The following is a 20,928-nucleotide window of genomic DNA, read 5'->3' on the forward strand; positions in this document are numbered from 1 at the left end:
CTCAGCTCACTCCAACCTCCGCCTCCTGGGTTCAAGCAATTCTCCTGTCTCAGCCTCCCGAGTAACTGGGATTACAGGCGTGTGCCACCATGCCCGGCTAATTTTTTGTATTTTTGTAGAGATGGGGTTTCACCATGTTGGTCAGGCTGGTCTTGAACTCCTGACCTCAAGTCATCCACCCACCTCCGCTTCCCGACATGCTGGGATTATAGGCGTGGGCCACCGCGCCCGGCCTGGGCCCAGCTTCTTATCCTCCACTCTGCCACCAGCTCCCTATGCAACTGTGGGCTGCTCAGTCAACCTCTCTGAACTCTATTCCACTGGAGGGGCCCGTGGGAGGAGCAGCAGTAACACACAAGGAAGAGCTGCTGGAGCCCAGTCACTTCCTGAGCACCCACTGTGTGTCGTGGTCTGCTGGGGAATCTTCACCGCCTGAGGCATGGTCTACAGCCTCAAGGGGCTGCCGACATTCCAGAATAATCACGGAGGGAACTGTAACCCAGTGATGCAAGTGCTCTGCAGCCATTAAGGAAAACGAAGCAAATACTTGGTACTTACGAAGTGTTTAAAATAGTGCCTGACCAAGAGTAGGTGCTATGTTATTAGCACCCTCATTCGCATCATCATCTATATGCACAGTTATGGACCAATCACCAAGATGTAGTTCTAAGTGAAAATATTGAACACAGAGCAATGTGCATAGCATGCTGTTAGTGTCACAGCAGGGTGGCATGTACCCATAATGCTCATATAGGCATGGATTTCCTGGGGAAAGAGACTCAGGAATGGGGTGTGGTGGCTGCCCTGGGAAGTTCATCGGTACCTGGGCTCAGGGGGAGTGGGAGAGGCGTGTGTGCCCCTCACACTTTTAACATCTGGAAAATTTGCCATGTCTCTGCTCATCATGTCTCTGACATTTTTTATGTTAGGAAAATAAAAACATGGCAGCGTTTGGGGCTATTTCCTGCAGGGATTTTATCCAGGCTCCGGGGATGTAGGATATAGGGATGGCCCCTCCCATCCCAGCCTACACTGAGGGCTTCTGGATGAGAGTGGGCAGAGATCAGGGAGACAGGAGCCCCTGCCCCCTCCTCTCACCTCATCACCCTTCATGCCCTTGAGCCTCTTCCTTCTGGGTCCCACGCTTGTCCCTCTTCTCTACTCCCCAGCACACGCGTGTGCACGCTCACACAATACGCCTCCTCCAGACCCCAGAAGCTATAGCCCATCAGAGGCCGGGGACAGTTGCTTCTCTAGGGTGTGGTCCCGGGGTCTCTCCCCTCCCATGACCCAGGGTCTCACCGCCTTTTCTCTCTGGTTTCTTCCTCCTCTCCATACCTCTCCGGCTCCCTCTGTCTGTCTCCATATCCTTTGACTGACCGACTCCCACTGACAGAATTTGGTAAGTGAGCCTCGGAAGGGCAGGGGCTGGGCTTGGGGAGGGCTCATGGTGGGCACAGTGGGGAGGGGGCTTTGAAAAGGGCACAGCTCCTCCCTCCCCCACCCTCTCAGGCCCCCAGCTCTTGTGGTTGAGGGATCGAAGGTTCAGGGGAAGGAGAGGAGTTGGTGTCACCTGTTCAAAGCTGTCACACCCTGCTGGCTTCAGCTATTAGTGCCCCTTCGGGCATTTAATTGGTCCCTTCCATCTGACGGGACGCATTCCACAACAGGGAGCACTGCAACCTCCACAGCTCGACAGGCCCAGAGGAGCCTTGCCCCCACATCCCCTGGGGAGCCACTTTGGGCTGAGGCCCTGGAGCCCCGCGGCTTGCCTGGACCCCAGAATTGGCAAGAGAGGGTTCAGGGAGCTCAGCTTCCACCTCTCCATCCAAACCTCTGTGCCAGGAACAGGGCACAGGCCTGTCTCCAGCCTCTGAGAAAAGTCTAAATGCAGCAAGGGCATTTGCCAGTTTGCTAAAATGGGAAAAACCCAAGAGACTGATGAGTAAACATTAGCATGCATTCACTCCACAAGTGCATTTGAGCATCTCAGGGGCAGCCCCGGGAGCCCATGAATCTCGGGAACTCTCAGGCTTCACTGGGGGTATCATTTCCTGATCATTCCCCCTCTGCCCTGAGCGGGATGGGAACCAGCCTTTCAGGGAATATCCCCTTGGACCATGGAGAGTCTTTGTGGCCAGGGTGACCTGGCAGCCCCCTCTCACCAGGAACAGGTTTCCGAGAGGAGTCCCACAACATCCCCTAAGCAACCAAGAAGTGAGGGTAGGCTTCCTTTGCCAGCCACTGGTTCAAGAGAAAAGGGCCCATGTGCAGAGGTGCTGAGTTGGCCACTGGGCTAGGGGTGGGCTCTGCACCGTAAGCCAGAGCTTCTGCCTCTGGACTGACAGCCAAGGTCAGTGACCTACTAGGCACCTACAAGAGGGGTCAGGAGGAGGCTCTTCACATCACAGGCTACCTGCCCAGTTGGAGGGGAGTTTGGGGGTGCAGGTCATCCCCTTGCCCCAGTGCAGGCGGGAAGAGGAAGTAGAATCACTTTCTGAGCAGGCCAGACCTCAGGGGAGTCAGTAAGCTGAATCTCCCACCTTCAGCCATGTGGCCTCCTGCTGACCTGGAGACTTCAGTCATGTCACATGCTTTAAGTGAGGAGAGTCAGGTGGCATCTGAGGGGCTCTGTGAGCCACAGCCCTGGTTAGAATAATCAGAAACACCTGAACTTGAGTGAGGCACCCACCTCCCTGAAACGATGGGCTTGGACCTCCAGGACACAGGAGAACATGTGATAGGGTAGCCCACCCTGTGCTCAGCCTGGGATCCAGGGCCCCGCTGCAACTGGCCACAGTGTGGGGTCCCTGGCAGTTCACGTTGCCACTCAGTCTCTGGGTTATTCCCGTTTCACATGTCAGCAAACCAGTGTTCTCCCTGATGGACGCGTTCCAGAGGAGGAGGGGAAGAACAGCATCTGCGTCCCTTGTGTCCTCTCCTGCCCTAGTCTGTTGTGGCCGCTTAACCGCTTCTCTTCCCTCCACTCCCCTCGCATCCTTTCTCCTCCTCTTTCTTCTTTCTCACTGCTGGGTCTTGCAGCTGGTCGTTCCCTCCGCAGCTGGGGTCACTGGGGCAGAGAAAGGGAGCAGGAGATGGAAAGTGAACCAAACCACCTGGAGGGGACACTGTGGGCATCCGACAGCACAAGGAAGGCAAAGAGAACCAGAGGAGGCTTCCAGAGGGCCTAGACATGGGCAGGTCATGGAGTCTTGGAGCTGCACTGGGAAAGCCCTGCTCTGTCCCAGCACCTCATCTACCACCCCAACCACAGCAGCTCCGGGCTCACTCTCCAGGGGCCTCTGCTTCTCCATCTGGGTCTGGGCTTCGGCCACTGTGCCCTTCCTGACTGGCTTCTTCTGCACTCTTGACGCAGGGCCTGAACAGCATGTTTGAGGTGTATCTGGTGGGGAACAACTCCCACCACTTCATCATCTCCCCGACCTCCGTCCAAGGGAAGGCGGACATTCGTATTCGGGTGGCCATCCCACTGGACTACGAGACCGTGGACCGCTATGACTTTGATGTAAGGCCACACTCACTGGCATTTTGGAGTGGGGTGGGGGTGGATTTCAGGGGAGGCAAGGGTAGGGTAGAAGATTGCCTGAGATCCCACCTTCCACTGCAGCCCATCTTCCCTTGTGGATCTGACTCAGACAAGCCCTCCAAGAGATGGCAGGGGCCGGGCTGAGCCTCCCTTTCCAAGAAGGACAAGGATATGTCCAGGAATTAAGTGGAATTTTACCAGACTCCCATCAGGAGCTTCTGCAGCCCATATCCTGCCAGATCAGCCCCTGCTAGCTCCTCCTGCCCTAGCAGAATCAGCGGCCATCCCTAGAGCAATGACAGATGGGCTCACAGTAGCACACAGCTGGGATGGGCAGAGACTCTAACAGGTGCTCTGGGCTGGGGCCGGCAAAGGCATGGATAGGACTTATAGGGACAAGGACTCTGGGAGGGGACATGTGGGAGCTTACCTGAGCCCCTGTTCTGCACACCCAGCTCTTTGCCAATGAGAGTGTGCCTGACCATGTGGGCTATGCCAAGGTGAAGATCACTCTCATCAATGAAAATGACAACCGGCCCATCTTCAGCCAGCCACTGTACAACATCAGCCTGTACGAGAACGTCACCGTGGGGACCTCTGTGCTGACAGTCTTGGTGAGTCCCCGCTCTCCCACAGGGCTGCTGAGCTCTCCGGGGCCGACTGTGGTAAGGCATCCAGAGGGATTTTGTCCAAGGGACCTGGGCAGTCAGGGAAGGAGGCGCCCCCAAATCCCTGAGCTGTGTTTGTTGGTGTATTAAATAAAATTTCTGGATGCTTCATGGTGGGGCTCCCTTGGTCTAGGCTGTGATATGGAAAACGAGCCAACCTGGGGGGTGACGAGACTGGACTGAGTACACTGATTTTCTATCTTTCCCGGAGAGAGACTCAGTGAGGGTGGGCCAGGAGCCCTGGAAGCCCCCTCCAGTGGGCGGGAAGGTGCCGGCCATCTCTGAGAAGGGCGACCCTCTCCATGTGAGCATAGGTGCCAGAGAGGAACGGGCTCCTGGGGGATGCCTGGGCATCCCCAGCTGCCCATGGCTGGACTTGTCCTTTGACAAGGGGCCCTCCCAGTGTCATCTGTATCTGTCAGTACTCTTGTTTGCAAGGGACAGAAACCCTTAAGTAGTTCAAGCAAAAAAGGATCGGCTCACATAACTCAAAAGTACAAGTGATTTCAAGTCAGGCGCGGTGGCTACACCTGTAATCCCAGCACTTTGGGAAGCCGAGGTGGGCGGATCACTTGAGGTCAGGAGTTTGAGACCAGCCTGGCCAACACGGCAAAACCCCGTCTCTACTAAAAATACAAAAATTAGCCAGGTGTGGTGGCACATGCCTGTAGTCCCAGCTACTAGGGAGGCTGAGGCAGGAGAATCGCTTGAACCCAGGAGGTGGAGGTTGCAGTGAGCCGAGATTGCGTCACTGCACTCCAACCTGGGCAACATAGCAAGACTCTGTCTCAAAAAAAAAAAAAAAAAAAAGCGCAAGTGATTTCAGGCATGGCTGCATCCAGGCACTCAGTTGAGCAGGGCTCGGTCTTCAACACTGGGTTCTGCTTTTTTGTATTGGCAAAGAGGGGCACCAGCACCTCTAGGCTGACTTCTTACCAATTTATCAACCCTAGTGGGAACAATTCTTTTGCAGTAATTCCAGCAGATTCTCATCGGCCCAGTTGGTTGGGCCATCCTGGAACCAATCGTGATTCTGGTATGCCGGGGAGGGATCACACTCCCCCTAGTGGAGCCAGGGGTTGGGGTCAGCCCCGCCCGAATCACACTGGCTGAGAATCGGGGTGGGGCTTCTGTTCTAAGACAAGGGATTGAATGCTAAGCAGATCCAAGTGGTAGATGTGTGCCACACAAGCTCAGAGTCTTGCCCATAGTCGGTGCTCAATAAATGTCATGGAGTTTAACTCACTGCTTTCTCCTCCCTGCACACCTGGGGCCCCCAGAGTCCCTGCTTCCATTTCTTGCTCCTTCCCCACTCCAAGCAGAGACACTGCCTGTGATACCAAGACCCCGCTCTGAAGTGTGTTTACTCTACAGACAGATGGTATGAAACTGCACTGAGCCCCCAGGCCCTTCCCATCTGACAGTTATTAATATTTCAAACAGATGTTTAGCTAGTCAGGCTGTCAGACGAAAACAATAATTCTGCGGCAGCTGTTTCCTCCAACCCCCGCATCTCTAGCTCATGATTCCTCCAGCTTTCACGAAGGTGCTCCCTGCAATAAATCACCAGGTGCTTGAGGCCCCCTGGACCCTCCTCCAGCCTCTCAGTGCCCAGCCAGAGAGCAAGTGCCAGAGGCTCTGGCCTTCTGGACCCAAAGTGTGTGTCTTTACCTACCACCCACCTTTGAAGGACTGGGTAAAGGGCAGCCAACAGCCTGTGCCTTGGAGGCCTCAGGGAATGGAGGGGAGGCTCTGTGCCCTGCAGCTCTGGGACCATGCGGCAAAGAATTCTAGTGTCAGATCCAGGCTCAGTGGGTGTCAGGGGATTCCTCCCTGGCATTATTGCTTGGGAGAGAGTTTCCTCACTTTGTAGTCCCAAGTTCCCATGGTCCTTGGAAAGGGGGAAAACCTATGGAGCAGGGAGGAGATATGAAATGTGAGAAGGGGCATCCCTTGGTCGGTGGTGCCAAGGACAGCTGTGTGAGGCCTAGTCCAGTTTGGGGCTGGCGCTGGGGAGCAGGCTCTGGTGAATGTGAGCCGAGCCCCTCATGCCAGGTTCTTCTCCAGAACTGGGTCAGCTGCTGGGGCTGAGCTCAGCCTCCGCTGTGAGTCGCTCGGAACCAGCAGATCCGGCCAGCCTCCCTGGGTTCCTGGCTTCCTTCATCCAAGCCTCACCCACCACCTTCTCAAGCTCCCAGCCCCAGGGTTTATGAAACCATGAAGGGTGAGGGCCCATTTCATCAGGTAACAGCTCTCACAGCAGGACTGTGTGCCTAAAGGAGTTCAGGCCCTGCAGGGGGACAGTGGGGACCCCACGTGCTGGCCTATCCATGCCACTCTTAGTGCCTTCATTTTCTCATCTGCAAAATGGGCCCCAGAGCTAGTAGTGACTAAACTGGAATTCTGTTCCTGTAAAGGGGATATAAAAACATCCTGGGTGACCCACCCAAGCCCCTTCCTCTCCCAGTCTCCCCGAGGTGTTTCCTGGCCACACCCTCCACACCGCCCTGCCTTGCTCTTGGCCTCCCTCACCCGGCAGCTCTCTGCTCAGACCTGGGTCAGCCCAATCTCTCCACTCCTCTGCCATAAGAGGGGCTGAAGTTATGGCTGCCTGCTCAGGGACTATGAAATTCCTTCCCCCTGACCTTTTCTGGGATGTTATTAAAATGTTTCATGGGCAGTTGGGTCAGGAAAAAAATTATGAAGAAAAGGAAATGTTTTAATTTGCACTGAAGGCAGCAGCAGAGCGTACCCAGCCCCCATCCTGGCGTGGCCCTGCTTCAGTGGCTAGTCACCTGTCCTGGGGGAAGGTGGTGATTTAACACGACTTGAGGAAGCTGGAATAGGAAGGGCTGTCACCACCAGCCCAGGTGTCCTGGCAGGGGTGGAAGGGCCAGACTTTCTCACCTCCCAGCTCCCTGGACCTTACAGCCCCCAGTTACAGCCAAATGAGCTTCCACTGGTGGCAGGAAAAGAGTGGGGACACCCCCACGCACACAGTCTGTGCTGGCAGAACCCACACATACAAAAAGCCCACCTTCTGTATGTATACAGGGGTTTTGCATTTGCCATCTGAATTTGGTTGAAAAAAATATTGCATGTAAATGAACCCACACGGTTCAAACATGTGCTGTTCAAGGGCCAACTGTATCTCTAACCTGTTAAGTAGGTGCTATTATTCTCACTTTACAGATGAGGAAACAGATGAGGCACGGGGAGTTAAGTAACTTGCTCAGGGCCCCAGGGCTAGTAAGTGACTAAACTGGATTCACACAGCGACTCCATTTCCCAAGCCACAGGCTCTTAACCACGAGGCCGAGGCCGCCCATCCAGAAGGTTCTATGTGGGACCACTGAGCCTAGTCCTTTCAGCAGCCTTCAGAGCTGAGGGTAAAGAGAGGAGCTGGAAAGTGCTGTCTGCGGTACCCGCGGGGACAGGTCCCAGGGTCGCTCCAGGCAGTGTGTTCTTAGGTGACACTCCAGACTTTTAGGGCCTGTGGCACCACCAGGTGAATTTTCACATCTCTGAGCCCTAAGCTGCTCCGGGGACAGAGCTGTGTGAGTGTTTTCATTGATGGAGAAACCGCTTCAGAGATACTCGAGCACTTTGCTCGGGGAAGCAGGAATACCAAGGCAGCCCAGAGCTGTCTCCGTTAGGAAAGGCTCCCTGGAAGGAGGGAGGGTTCAGGATGAATGTGCTCTGAAGGGTGATCACACAGAGGAAGGATGTGCGGGGATGCATATGTGAATATGTGGGCAGGCATGTGAGGTATGCTTGTGGGATGTGTATGGGGTGTGTGTAGGCAGGCATGTTTTTTCGTGCCTGTGCATGTACATGTGTTTGCAGCTGTGTATACTCAGGGGTATGTGTATGTAATATACACGTGTGTGTGCTTGTGTGCCTGTGCACGTGCATGTTACAACTACATGCATTTGGGTATGTGCGCACACTGTATGCACACATGTGTGTACATGTGTGTACATGCATGTGCCTGTGCTGATGCATGGATGATGCTGGTGGCTCCCATCCTCTAGGTTGTGTGGTTTGTTCTCTTTCATATCGCAGGCTGCTCTGTGATTCACGCCTTCTAGTCCTGCCTCCTGACCTGGCAATAGAAGTCAGATGAGAAGGCCAGGGAGTGTCTTATCCTGGGACGCTGCTAGGCTTGGGGCAGCCCTGCAGCCTGGCCAGTGTCTGGGGCCTGGCAGGGTTTGTGAGTGCTACTACTGGGCAGTACAAGAGGTACAAGAGTAATCTAATCATTTATTCATTCATTCATTCAATAAACGTTTGTTGAATACCTGCTATGTGCTAGGCACATGGCCCTGAGGACACATGGTGATGTGAGTCTTATAAAGTTCACAGTCGGCCGGGTGCGGTGGCTCATACCTGTAATCCCTGCACTTTGGGAGGCCAAGGCAGGCAGATCACGAGGTCAGGAGATCGAGACCATCCTGGCTAACATGGTGAAACCCTGTCTCTACTAAAAATACAAAAAAAAAAAAAAAAAATTAGCCTGGTGTGGTGGCTGGTGCCTGTAGTCCCAACTACTCGGGAGGCTGAGGCAGGAGAATGGCGTGAACCCAGGAGGCGGAGCTTGCAGTGAGCCGAGATCACGCCACTGCACTCCAGCCTGGGCGACAGAGCAAGACTCTGTCTCAAAAATAAATAAATAAATAAACAAATATAATAAAGTTTACAGTCTTCCAGGAAAGCTGGACTAAAGTACGAAATGAATCTTTACATTGAGTATTACTTGCTGTGATGGAGAGATCAGGGAGCTACGAGAACCTCTAACAGGGTACCTGACCTTGCCTGGGGTCCAAGAAGGCTTCCCTAAGGAAGTGGCATTTGAGTAAGGATTAACTGGTGAAGGCAGATAGGGAATAACATTGGAGAAAAGAGGCTGGGAGCAGTGGCTCATGCCTGGAATCCCAACACTTTGGGAGACCAAGGCAAGTGGATCACTTGTGCCTAGGAGTTCAAGACCAGCTTGGGCAACATGGCAAAACCCCAACTCTGCACAAAAAGAAAAAAAAAAAATTAGCCAGGTATGGTGGCATACACCTTTAGTTCCAGCTACTGTGGAGGCTGAGTCGGGAGGATCACCTGAGCCCAGGAGGTTGAGACTTCAGTGAGCCGTGATCCATTGCACTCCAGTGAGCCATGATCCACTGCACTCCAGCCTGGACAACAGAGTGAGACCCTATCTCAAAAACAAAACAAAAAAAACCCTGGAGGAGAGAACAGCATGTGCAAAGGCCCTGTGGCTGGAGTGCAGGGAGGGGCGTGTGTGGTGTGCAGGGAAGTGGGGTCCTGCTCCTTTGAAGCACAAGAGGCTTGGCTATTTCTCTTCTTCCCAGAATGATGCTCCCCGCAGTGTGCCCATGGGGATGCTGTTCTGATAGTGGGAAAGGCCTATATCCAACTGTCCACACCCCTTTGCCTGTTCCATCCTTGTGACGGTGGCAGGTGTTTGGGAAACAGCTGGCAGAGGTTGTACCTAGGATGTGCGAGGAGCCAGCCTGGCCTCCTGCAGCATGGGGCACATGTCCCTGTATTTATTAGCTCTATGTCCTCTGGGCAGTGGAAGAGGTGAAGTGTGCTGAGGAAGGGTGGCAGCGCCCCTGAGCTCCAAGGCCTTCTCTCCCTCCTGCAGGGAGTGGGGCATGGCAGAAATGGGCAGAAGATGGACTTCAGACAAGACAGGCTTCTTCCCCAGTAGGAGGAAGCCAAGAAAGAAGGAGAGGCCCTGAAGAGTCCTGACTGGGCAGGTGTGGGGCCCCAGGACCAGCTTGTGGTTTGTTGAGCCAGTGGCTGTAGCTCCACCTCTCAGCTCCAGATAGACAGGGCTGGCTGGAGGTGGCCAAAAGGCCTGCTCCTCTCTCATCTCCCTGCCCCCTCTTCCCAGCCCATCCTTGGGAGGCTGGCAGCATCTTGGGCAGGGCCACAAGCCATCCAGGGAGTCCCTGCAATCCTGTCTTACTGTGAGCTGGTCACTTCTTCTCTGGGACTTGGCTCTCTTCCTATGAAACGGGAAAGTAGTACCTGCCCAGCCCGCAGTGCTGGACTGTCGGGAGACCCAGTGCAGTCTGTAAGTGGTGTAAATAGGTAAGTCTTACCGATGGCAGGAGTGGGTATTTTCATCATTGGCCTTCAGGGTCTCACCTGGCTGCCCACCACCCCTTCGGCCTGTGGACAAGCCCAGCTCTACCACGGTGGACCCTGGACAAGACACTGGGCCTCAGTTTCCTCTTCTGTGAGCTGCGGGAGACAACCCGCTAGGTGCCTACCTTGGAGGATTGTTGTGAGAATCAAATGGAATGATTCATGAAGACACAGCACAGAGGCTGGCTGGGAACACACACTGGAAATGTCAGCAAGTCATGCCTGGCCTCCTGGCTGAGTCTCCAGGGAACCTGGGCCCTGGGCAGGGACACCACCCTTGGAGCTGTGGCCCTGCCTCAGGCAGCCAGGTGACCTTAGCTAGTCACTGAACCTCTGGGTCCCAGTAAGATGACTGGGCCAGGGGTTGGTAAGGCTTTAATTCCAGTTTGCACTGTCCAAGGAGAAAAAGGAGCCATTCTTGCTGTTTAGTTTCATGCCCAGCAACATGAACGAGCCACCCACGCCGCAAGGGTCCCCACCCAGCCACTGTCCCCTAGAGCCTGTCTCCTGCCCTACCCCTCCTCTCTCAGCTCCCATCTGGAAGTCTCAGAAAGATTCCTGAGGACTTCACTTCCCCCTCCTAGAGCTAACTGGCTGTTCCTCCTGGTCCAGCCCAGCCTCCCTCCCCTGCCACATCAGCAGACAGCCCTCCTGCATCAATGTCAGCCCCATTGCTGTTTGTCCCCATCTCTCCTTCCCCTCCCACCCACAGCATTGACCCCACAAGGAAAAGGTGGGTGTGATGTCATTGCCCTGGGCTGGCCCTGGTGAAGGCAAGCTTCAATCCTGGAGGACTTCAAATGCAGCAGGCCTGTTCCACTAGCTGTAAGGCTGCAGGGCCTCTCCCCCTGCTCTGTGACTGCCAGGACACCCCCAGCCTTCAGGCTCAGAGATCACCCCTGTCCCTCCAGGCTGCTGAATCCAAGAAGTCTAACATGGGCCCTACTCAAGGTGCTGGAAACCTAATGACCCAGCCAGATGATCCAGGAAGGCCAGTTCACTGCCTGTCTTAGTCTTGGTGCTCCCTGGGGCAAACCCCAGCTCCTCCCTGGTCCCTTGGCCCCCAGCAGAAGAACATGTAGCTCTGCAACATCTGTGGAAGCCTTTCAGCTGTATCTACTACTGCAGGAGAGAACCTTGCTATAGGAGCAAGGCTTTGGAACCAGAGACCCAGCTTCAAATTCTGGCTCTGCTGCCTGCTGTCTCTGTGGCCCTGGGCAGGTGTTTAGCTGTGTCCTGACCCTCAGTCTCCAGAGTGTGCTGTGGAGAGAATAACAATAATATTTATCCCACAACGAAAAGAGATGGGGCATTTAAAGCACTTTGTGTATTAGAAGGCACTGGGTAAATGGCAGGTGTGATTGCTAGAACAGTTATTGTTACTCTTATCCAGCTTGAAGGTTTGTTCTGTCTCATCTGGGAGTCAGTGGAGCTTCAGGGAGCTTTGTTATTTAAGCTTAGCTCTCTCAGTTCCTAGATTTTCTGCCTTTGGCTGTGACTTCCTGGACTCTGGGTCCTCTCAGTTGGTGCATTGGTTGAGTTTTTGTCTGTGCCCAACCCTGGGAAGCCAACACACAGACTCTAGCTTCAAGGGCCAGAACACGGAGAAAGGTTAAACAAGCTTGCAGGTGAGAACCAAGACTCTTCGGAGGGAGGCAGAGAATACATGCTACCAGGTGTGCTACCTGTGCAGTGGTCTGGGGATGTGGACTCAGAAGGGCCCCAAACTTGGTTGAATGCTCTGCTGTCACCATCTTGAAATTCTGATAATTTCTGAACAGCGGGCCCTGCGTGCTCGTGTTGCTCTGGGCCCTGCAGCTTACGTGGCTTGCCCTGGCACAGGAGTTTATCATCCTCTGCCCAAATAAACTCAGTGCCTCTCCATGGTTTTCATCCATCCCTACATTCAGTTAACAGTCAGCAAAGGCTAAAATGCTGGGGCCTTCTGTTCCCACAGAGCTTGCTTCTGTTCTTATTGCTGCATAAGAAACCACCCAAACTTAGTGGCATAAAGCAACAGTCGTTTTTAATACAAATGGCTCATGGCTTTGGTGGGTCAGGAATACAGAAAAGGTGCGGCAGGGAGGCCTTCTCCTTCCTTGGGATCTGAGGTGACTTGACCAGCTGGAGTCTGGAAACAGAGGGCCTGGAGGATCCATTCTGATGATGTTCTCACCCTGCCGTGCCTGTGCTCTGGGCTCATTCAGCTGAAGGGTGCGTGCAGCTGGACTGTGGCCCAAGCACCTGCATGTGGCCTCCCCATGTGTCCGGGCATCTCCCAGCATGGGAGTTCTGAGCAGGTGCACCCCAGGGGAGGTCTCTGGGGGGAGAAGCGTCCCAAGAGAGCCAGACAGAAGCTGCGTGGCCTTTTTCGACCCAGCCTCTAAGTCACACTGCATCATTTCTGCTGAATTCTGTTGGTTTTGAAGTCACCAGGGCAAGTCCAGCTTCAAGGGGAGAGGACAGATCTCCCCAGCTGTCAATGGGGAGAATGTCCAAGACTTTACACAAATGTAAATGTCACAGAGTCACTCAGAGATCACTTTTCCATACCACTTCTGAGTGGTCGTGGTCATGCATGAGCACAGTGCCGTGATTCCAGTTTCCCTCGCCTCCTCCTGGAGGGCGCAGAAGGAAGCAGGAGAGCAGAAGGGAAGCCTGCAAATCCCATTTCCAGCCTTGGACAAGCTCTCAGTGACTGGGAAGGGAAAAGACAGTGATGCCTGCTACCCCAGGCATTCCCTGGCCAGTGGAGTTCAGGCCTTCTAGACCTGGGTTGGCAATCAAGGCCTCCGCAGCCTGGCCCTGAGCTGCTCTCCAGCCCTTGCCCCCATGCCCCTCACACCCTTCTCTCCTGCCCACCCAGATCCTCAACACCCCTGCAACCCTCAGCATTCTCTTGCTACGGCGTTTTTGCTTGCTATTCACCTGCCTCTCCCTCCTTCCTATTTGAGACCATCAAAACCTACTGACCCTAAGGGCCAGTCCCCTAGGCAGCACCCCCACCTTAAAAAGCCCTCTGTTCCTGGTAACTGGCATGTGTCCCCTCTCTGGAATTCCTCTGCCTCTTCTCTGGGGCCCCAGCATGCTGTGTGTCTTGCTGTCTACGGCTGTTCCCACCCCGTACGAGGGCTCTCTGGCCGGTGTTCCTTCTTCCCCACGCCACTGAAAACCTTCCCCAGGCAGGTTCTCTCTATCTTGGGGGTCCCACCCCTGGTGTGTGCAACACAAAGTAGGCTGGACTCCTAGTTTTGTGTCTAGCAGCTGCTGGAGGAAGGGATATGGGCAGGAGAAGGTTAACAGAGGCCTCATGAGGATACATGAAGCACAGAGAGGGTAAACTACATACACAAAACCACCCAGGCCATTGGCAACCGAGATGTTTGTCCAAGCCTGAAGCCTCATGATCCCACATTTCACTCTCTGTGCCATGCTCCTCCAACATCCCCTCGGGTGACAAGCGTGTCACCGAGAAGACTGCCGGCCAGAGAACCCCAAGGCCTGGCTTCCAGGCCACTGACTTGCCGTGTAACCCTGTCCCATTCTCTCCCCTCTCCGGACCTTAATCTCCTGCTGAGTCCAAGGAAAAGATGGGCTGGAGGCCTTCTGAATGCCCTTCATAGGTCAGGCATCCCTGGGGCTGCAGACTCCAGCCCAGGGACCCAGGCCAAGGGTAGGGAGGTGTAATGGCCACCAGCTTCGAGGATCCCCTGGGCCTCCTAGTCCTAATCAGGGCATACAAGTCCAAGGTCAAGACTGAAATCTGCCCTGCCTTTCAGTCTGGCCCTGTAGACAGGTGGGCGGGAGCTGACCCTGCTTCCCTGGCTGCTGCTGGTCAGAGCCAGGTGCCCTGGGCCTTCCTGGCCCTCTGGGAGCCCCTGTGTCTCCTTGGATTGTCTGCTCTCCTCCTTCCCCTCCCAGAGCAGAACTATGCACTCTCTGGGACAAAGGGTGCCCTCCAGATGCAAATCCAGTGACTATTTAAGCCTGGAATGACAGTGGTGAGCCAGACAAGTTCCGTGTCTGTTCCAGGGGCAGGAGGCAGATGACGAACAAGGAAAGTCGGAGCCGGTGGGGTGGGGATGAGCAATGTGGGGAAATACGACTGGGCAGGGGCAGGGAGTGGCAGGGCTGGGGTTGCTACTGCATTGTTATATCAAGTGGTGCAGTAGGACAGGCTTCTCCTGGAAAGTGAGATGAAACAACCTGGAAGGAAGCCAGCAGGAAAGAGTAACCCAGGTGAGGGATGCAGGGGAAAGGCTCTGAGCAAGAGCCTGGCTGGTGGATGTGCAGAGAGCAGGAGGGGCATAGAGGCCGGGAGGTGATGAGACCTGGGAGCCCCTCATGGGTAGCAAGTCTAGGAGAGCCCTGAGAATGGGTCTTCTCGCTGCTCCTCAGTGGAGAATAGGCCTGGGGTAGGGGATGGATGGGACCAGGGTGGAAGCTGGAGACCCGCCCTGAGGCTACTGCAAAAAGCCAGGGAGGGATGAGGCTCCAACCTGCAGGTGGGGACAGTGGAATTCCAGATCCCTCCTGCTGCTCCACCCTCCTCTCCCCACCCTTGCTGGAGTTGCTTCGCTCTTCTCCTTCTCAGGCCAGCAAGGTGCATGCGTCTCCATCTCCGCCTGACTGGCTGCGCCGTCCCGAATATCAAGTGGAAAGGACTGCAAGTAGGCCCAAGGCAGGGTTGGGGTCCTGCCTTAGCTTCCTACCTGCAGGTTGGCCTTGAGCCGGTGACTGAAGGGCTCTGGGTTTCCATTTTCTCCTCCATAAAATGGGAAGAGTAATTCCTATCTCAGCAATGCTGTGAAATAATGTACGGCCAGGTCATAGGCCAGGGCCTGCCTACAGCAAGTGCTCCAAAAGCGTACCAATGCCTGCTGCGTCAGACCTCCAGGGTTCTCGATGGTTTTCTAGAACAGTCGTCTCTCCCTGCTTCTGATAGCATCCGTTCGACTTGATTCTACCATTGTATAAAGCTGATGACAAAAATTGCCAACATGAATTCTTAGTAAGCCTGGGAGATGATAACAGGGCCCAAGGGGCAGGCCCGGTCCGCAGGCTTTAGCAAAACCAAGAGGACAAGCCGGTCAGAGCAGGGAAGACAGCCCTTGGGCCTCTGCCCGAGAATCATCAGAAGCTGGACTTCCAGAGCCTGCCCAGCCCTTCCAGCGCGTTGGACAGCAACCCCTGCCTGGTGTTCTCCCTCCCCACCCCCTCCTGACACCCCCACCATTGGCATCTTAATTGATCTCATTGTTCTCAAACCCTTGAGACCTGAGACTCCAGCTGTGTTTAAACAGAACAAAATCTCTTCCAATTTCCCCACCGTTTAAAAGAAAATTGAATTCTTTATCTGCAGCCTGGGGAGGGGAAGAGGGAGTCTAAAGAGAGAGGGACACACACACACACACACACACACACACACACACACACACACAGTAAATAGTAGGTCTTTCCAGCCCTGCCCCCAAGCTGGCCTGGAAGGCCTCTGTGGACACACTCTCCCTGCATTTGGGGGTGTCCACGGATGTACTTCTGGGCCCATTTAACGGGCACTTCTGTTCATCTCCCTCAGAGGGCCTGGGGTGGGAGCTGGAGGAGGCTGAGCTGGCTGTCGGTGATTGACAGGACCGAAGTTCCTCTGTCTGTCAGGCCTCAGGGCCCCTGGCCTGTGTTTATCTCTTTAATCTAAATATCTGTCTGTGAAACCTAAATGGCGTGGAGTGAGAGGTAGGACCGGGGTAGAGAGAGAGAAAGACGAAGAGAGAGGGAGGGAGGAGAGAGTGAGAGATGGAGAGAGAGGGAAGAGAGAAAAAGAGAGAGAGAGAGAGAACGGGAGAGAGAAAGAGAGACGGAGAGAAAGAGAGCACAGCAGGCTGTCGCCTTTCCTCCACTGCGGCCGGGGTGCCCCCGCCTCTGCCTGGGAAGTGAATTATCCTGGCCCTTGTGTATTTGTGTGAGGTCTGATGGTTTTCCGCTGATTGGTCATTCAACAAATTGATTTTTGGCAAATCGATTTAAGGCCTCACTGCCTGTTCCGCCTTTGAAGCACTCTACAGCCTCTGTCACCGGCACCTCCAGAATCTACCATCCTTGACCGAGCAGCTCTGTCTGCGGCTAACCTTTGCCCCTTTGCCAAAACAAGAGGATGCTGTGTTCACCCCAGTCCTGGTGAAGCAGCAGTGTGAGCTTAGTGAATGCCAGACATTTTACAGGGCGTTCCCTGTCTCTTCTGTACCCACTGTGTAGAAGAAGCCGAGACCCGGAGAGGTGAGTGGCCTGTCCCAGGCCAGCCAGTTAGTGAGCAGCCAAGCCCCGGATGGTCTGACTCCAAAGCCCCTGACTTCCCCTCCATTTGCCAGTCACCCTCAGGGCTCACCTCCCAAGCTGGGCTCCAGCCTTTTGGAGTCGGCTGTCTCCAGAGTCCAGGGAAAGTGGACTTGCAAGGTGGGAGCCGCTCACTCCCTGGGTGACCTTGAGCAGGTCCATGGCTCCAGGGGCCTCAGCGTCCTCATCTGGAAAAGGAAGGGATTCTGCTGGACTGCTCTCTAAGACCCCCCGTTCCAACAACACGTGACTGTGCCTGTAGACAGTCACCTCCAGCACAGAGAGCCCGTGATGCCCTGTGCTCTGCGCCTATCAGAAGTCACCCTTCAGTAGGTTCGCTGCTGATTGTTCCTGCTCAGACAATCGCTCAGAGAACACCAGAGCGAAGAAAATGGACCCCCTGGGCCAGGGGACAATGGGCAGCTGTACCAGTGGCCAGGGCCAGAATGAGTTTGTAAATGCTGCAGACCAAATGCCCGTTCAGAGTCCACCAGTGCCATGAGCTAGGAAGGTTATGAGCCCTGGAACTCAGGTGACAGGGGAGAGAGGGGAGAGAGTGACAGAAGCAGCCACTGGGAACTGGGCATGCGAATTTGTCCAGGGAACATTTGGGAGAAAGCCTAGAGCAGGTGGATGGAGGCCCCACAGAGGTTTAGGGAGAGGTTGAGCTGGGCCTGTGGGTTTGAGGTGGCTTCATCTCCCTCTGTAATCTCTGTAGTGGGGGTAGTAACTCTGTAGTGGGGGTTCCTACCAGCTTGTTTCTGGAGTGGCTCAAAGTTCCATATGCCTGTCATAAAAATGACATTTAACTTCATAACCCAGGACAGATACTCACATGGACACTTATCTCCAGCAAAGCAGTACTTCCTGAATACATGTAATAATACACTCTAGTGTTTTCTGATTTAATTCTGCTAGATTTCATTTTCTAAGTGCTAACCATGAACCACTAGATTGATTTCATGACCAACTAATGGATAGATGTTCAACTAAACTAAGTTTGAACTTCTCTAGAAGGAATCTTCTCTGCTTCACCATCTGATGAGGAGGAGGAAGGTAGTATCCACTTTGTTTCAACTTTGTTTCTCCAGTGTTCCAGTGTTCACTACAGGCAGCAAAGGGATAAAGACCCGGTCCTCCAGACTTAGACCACCCAGGTTTACTCTGACTCAGCCATTTCTTTTCTTTCCTTTTTTTTTTTTTTTTTTTTTTTTTTTTGAGATGGAGTCTCGCTGTCTTGCCAGGCTGGAGTGCAGTGGCGTGATCATGGCTCACTGCAACTTTCGACTCCCTGGTTCAAGCGATTCTCCTGCCTCAACCTCCTGAGTAACTGGAATTACAGATGCGTGCCACCACACCCAGCTAAATTTTGTATTTTTGGTAGAGATGGGTTTTCACCATGTTGGCCAGGATGATCTCAATCTCCTGGCTTCGTGATCTGCCCCCCTCAGCCTCCCAAAGTGCTGGGATTACAGGAGTGAGCCACTGCCCCTGGCCTGACTCAGCCATTTCTGAGCTATGATTTTGAATAGGTTACTTGTATCAGCAATGAGCCAGTACAGCCACCAGCAACAGAGACCCCCAAAACAGTTGTGTAAATATGATCAAGCTGTATTTTTCTCCCATGTAAAAGCACTATACAGGTGAGCAGCCTTGGGCGGCTCCTTTGGCTCTTTTCTCCACCATCCCTAGGCTGTGTTCCTCATCTTCACGGTCCCAGGTGGTTGCCAGAACTCCAGCCATCACATCTGTCTCTCAAGCTACAGGATGGAGGAAGTGAAAAAGGGAACCTCCCCTCCCTTTTGAGGATACTTCCTGGAAGTACTTTGCAAACTTCTGCTTTCATCTCACTTCACTGGTCAAAATTTCATCTCATGTGGCTGTGCTTGGCTGCAAAGGAGGCTGGGAAATTTAGTATTTTAGCCAGGTAGCGTTGTGTCCACCTTAAAAAAAAAAATTCAGTTTCTGTTAATTTGTGAAAGTTAGGGAAGGCATGGCTGTTTAGTCTCTGCCAGATCACCTCTGTGTGCCTCCATTTCCTCTTTTGGAAGTGGGGGTGATGATAGTTCATTATAGAATTATGTGGGCTTGAGAGAAATCATACATGTAAAGTGCTTAGCCCAGTGCCTGACACAGACCAGGTGCTAATCAAATGATGGGTACTAATATTGAGGGCCTGGTGCCAAGCTGCGCTCCTGTCACGTGTGTTATCGAAGCTTCATGACAACCTGGTGAGGTCGAAATTAGCCTCCCCATTTTATAGATGAGAGCACTGAGTTTCAGAGAAGATAGCTCTGTGTCAGACCGCACCCCCATGGAAGGGGCAGAATGGAGGCACGAACCCCCTTGTCTCCAAGATGCCAAAATTCTTTCCCTTAACCATGGGGCAGTGCAGCCCCCTCATGGAGACGGAACTGCTCCCTGAGAGCCTGGCAAAACCGAGGGGATGAGATATGATGAGTCAGAAACTGAACTCGATTAGCCGACATCCAAGCTGAACCCAGGCCCAGCGCTCCCTCTGCCGGCCCAGCCTCCTGCAGAAGAATCCCACCCATCCACCTAAAAGGAGAGCAAAGCCAGGACAAAAGAGCCCTTTAGGCTTCCACTGTGTCGCCACCTACAAACTGGCAGTCAGAAGATTCAGGCGTTTGACTCACTGAATGACCTCGGGCCAGCCCCTTTTCTCTGAACGCCTCCATTTCTCCATCTGCAAAATGGGGAGAATGTTACTGTGCCCTCTCCACCTTCCGGGGACGTTTTTAAAACAGTGAGGCCAGAGTGTTTTGGATTCCTCGGGAAGCAAATAAATGAGATAGGCGGCTCTTCTCTCAGTGGGTTTCTCCAGCCTGCATTAGGACATTCTGACAACTGAGGCAGGGTAGGCAGAGGATCAGGAAACCTAAATGTCAGGGGACTGGGAGTGAGGGCTGCTTCTTGGCCATGGGTGCTCCTAGTGTACCCCTCCCACCCTGCGCACCTCGTCCCACCCAGTGTGCCCCCTCCCACCCTGCGCGCACACACAGAACCCAGCTGCACCATCATGGGCTGCATGGGCCCAGGTGAGTGAGGGGCTGGGCCCGCAGCCCTCTGCTGGTCTCAGAGATCATGGGTGATTTATACTTCCTGCGTGGGACTTTGACCTTAATTTCTTCTGGCAGCGTGGGGCTGTAAAATTCATCAGGGACCTGCGGGTGGAGTGACGGAGATGTCAGGCGGGCAATCGTGTGGGTATTTAATCTATCAGATGTGTGGCTTGCCATTTAGGGAGACAACACAAGAATGTGGAATCAATATGGTTCATTAGCGAGCCGCATGTGTCGGCCCAATCAGCGCCCGCCAGTGACAGGCGTAGGGGGTGTCCTGCCAGGCACCAAGTCACCTTGGAGTGAGGACATGTCCCTGGAGCATAGGCAGTGACCAGCCCCCACCCAGGTACCTCTCTCCACCTTCCCACTAGACTGGGGGCTGCCTGACATCTTCGTATCCCACAGGGCAGGGGAGAGGAAGGAGGGTGTGAGACTTTTGTCTTGTGGTGGGGACATTGGGAAGATGCTGTCATGGTGGGAGGCGTCGTTACCGGCCCAGGTTTCACTGCACCCCCAGGGGGTTGACTGGGCTGTCTGCCCCCTTCTCTCATTTCCTCAGCTCATAAGGTCCCGCTTAACTGAGCCTCAGACGCAGTGTCTGTCCCCACATCTCTCAGGCCCTTCCCCTTTTCCTCTTCTATCACATCATCCCAACTTAATAACTGGCCCCAGAAAGGGCCCAAGTCCCTTCTGATTGTGAGCATCTTGCTCCCCTGCCCCTTCCCTGGGTACCGCCTGTATCTGTTACCTAGGGTGCCACCAGCTGAGTGGTTTAAAACTACAGAAATGTATTCTCTTGCAGCTGTGGAGTCAGAAATCTGAAATGGAGGGGCTGGCAGGGCTGTCCTTCCTCCTCAGGCTGAGCGGGGAATCCTCTCTGGCCTTTCCCAGCTGGAGGCTCCAGACGTTCAGGGCCTGTGCTGAAGGACTCCAGTCTCTGCATGCGTCTTCTCTGTGCCTCTCCTCTGGATGTCGTTATGAGGACACTTGTCACTGGGTTTATGGCCTGCCCAAATAACCCAGGATGGTCTCCTCTCAAAATCTCCCACATAATTCTTTTTTCAAACTCCCCTTTTCCAAATAAGGTCACATTCGTGGGTCCCAGAGGTTAGGACATGGATCTATCTTT

The 20,928-nt window shown here is 54.0% G+C and overlaps 1 protein-coding gene across 1 annotated transcript in view; it reads left to right on the forward strand.

The window, feature by feature from the left end:
- The window catches only part of LOC111537881 (cadherin-23-like), a 252,292-nt gene extending 247,968 nt beyond the window's left edge, over positions 1–4,324 (forward strand). Inside the window, exons 12-14 of the mRNA XM_023205000.2 lie at positions 1,397–1,402; positions 3,377–3,526; positions 4,003–4,324. Coding sequence (XP_023060768.1) covers positions 1,397–1,402; positions 3,377–3,526; positions 4,003–4,305 — 459 coding nt within the window. The 3' untranslated portion in view covers positions 4,306–4,324. The remainder of the gene's footprint in view (positions 1–1,396; positions 1,403–3,376; positions 3,527–4,002) is intronic.
- The last annotated feature ends 16,604 nt before the right edge of the window (positions 4,325–20,928 follow it).

Source organism: Piliocolobus tephrosceles, chromosome 9 (genome assembly GCF_002776525.5).
Source record: "Piliocolobus tephrosceles isolate RC106 chromosome 9, ASM277652v3, whole genome shotgun sequence".
NCBI lineage: Eukaryota > Metazoa > Chordata > Mammalia > Primates > Cercopithecidae > Piliocolobus > Piliocolobus tephrosceles.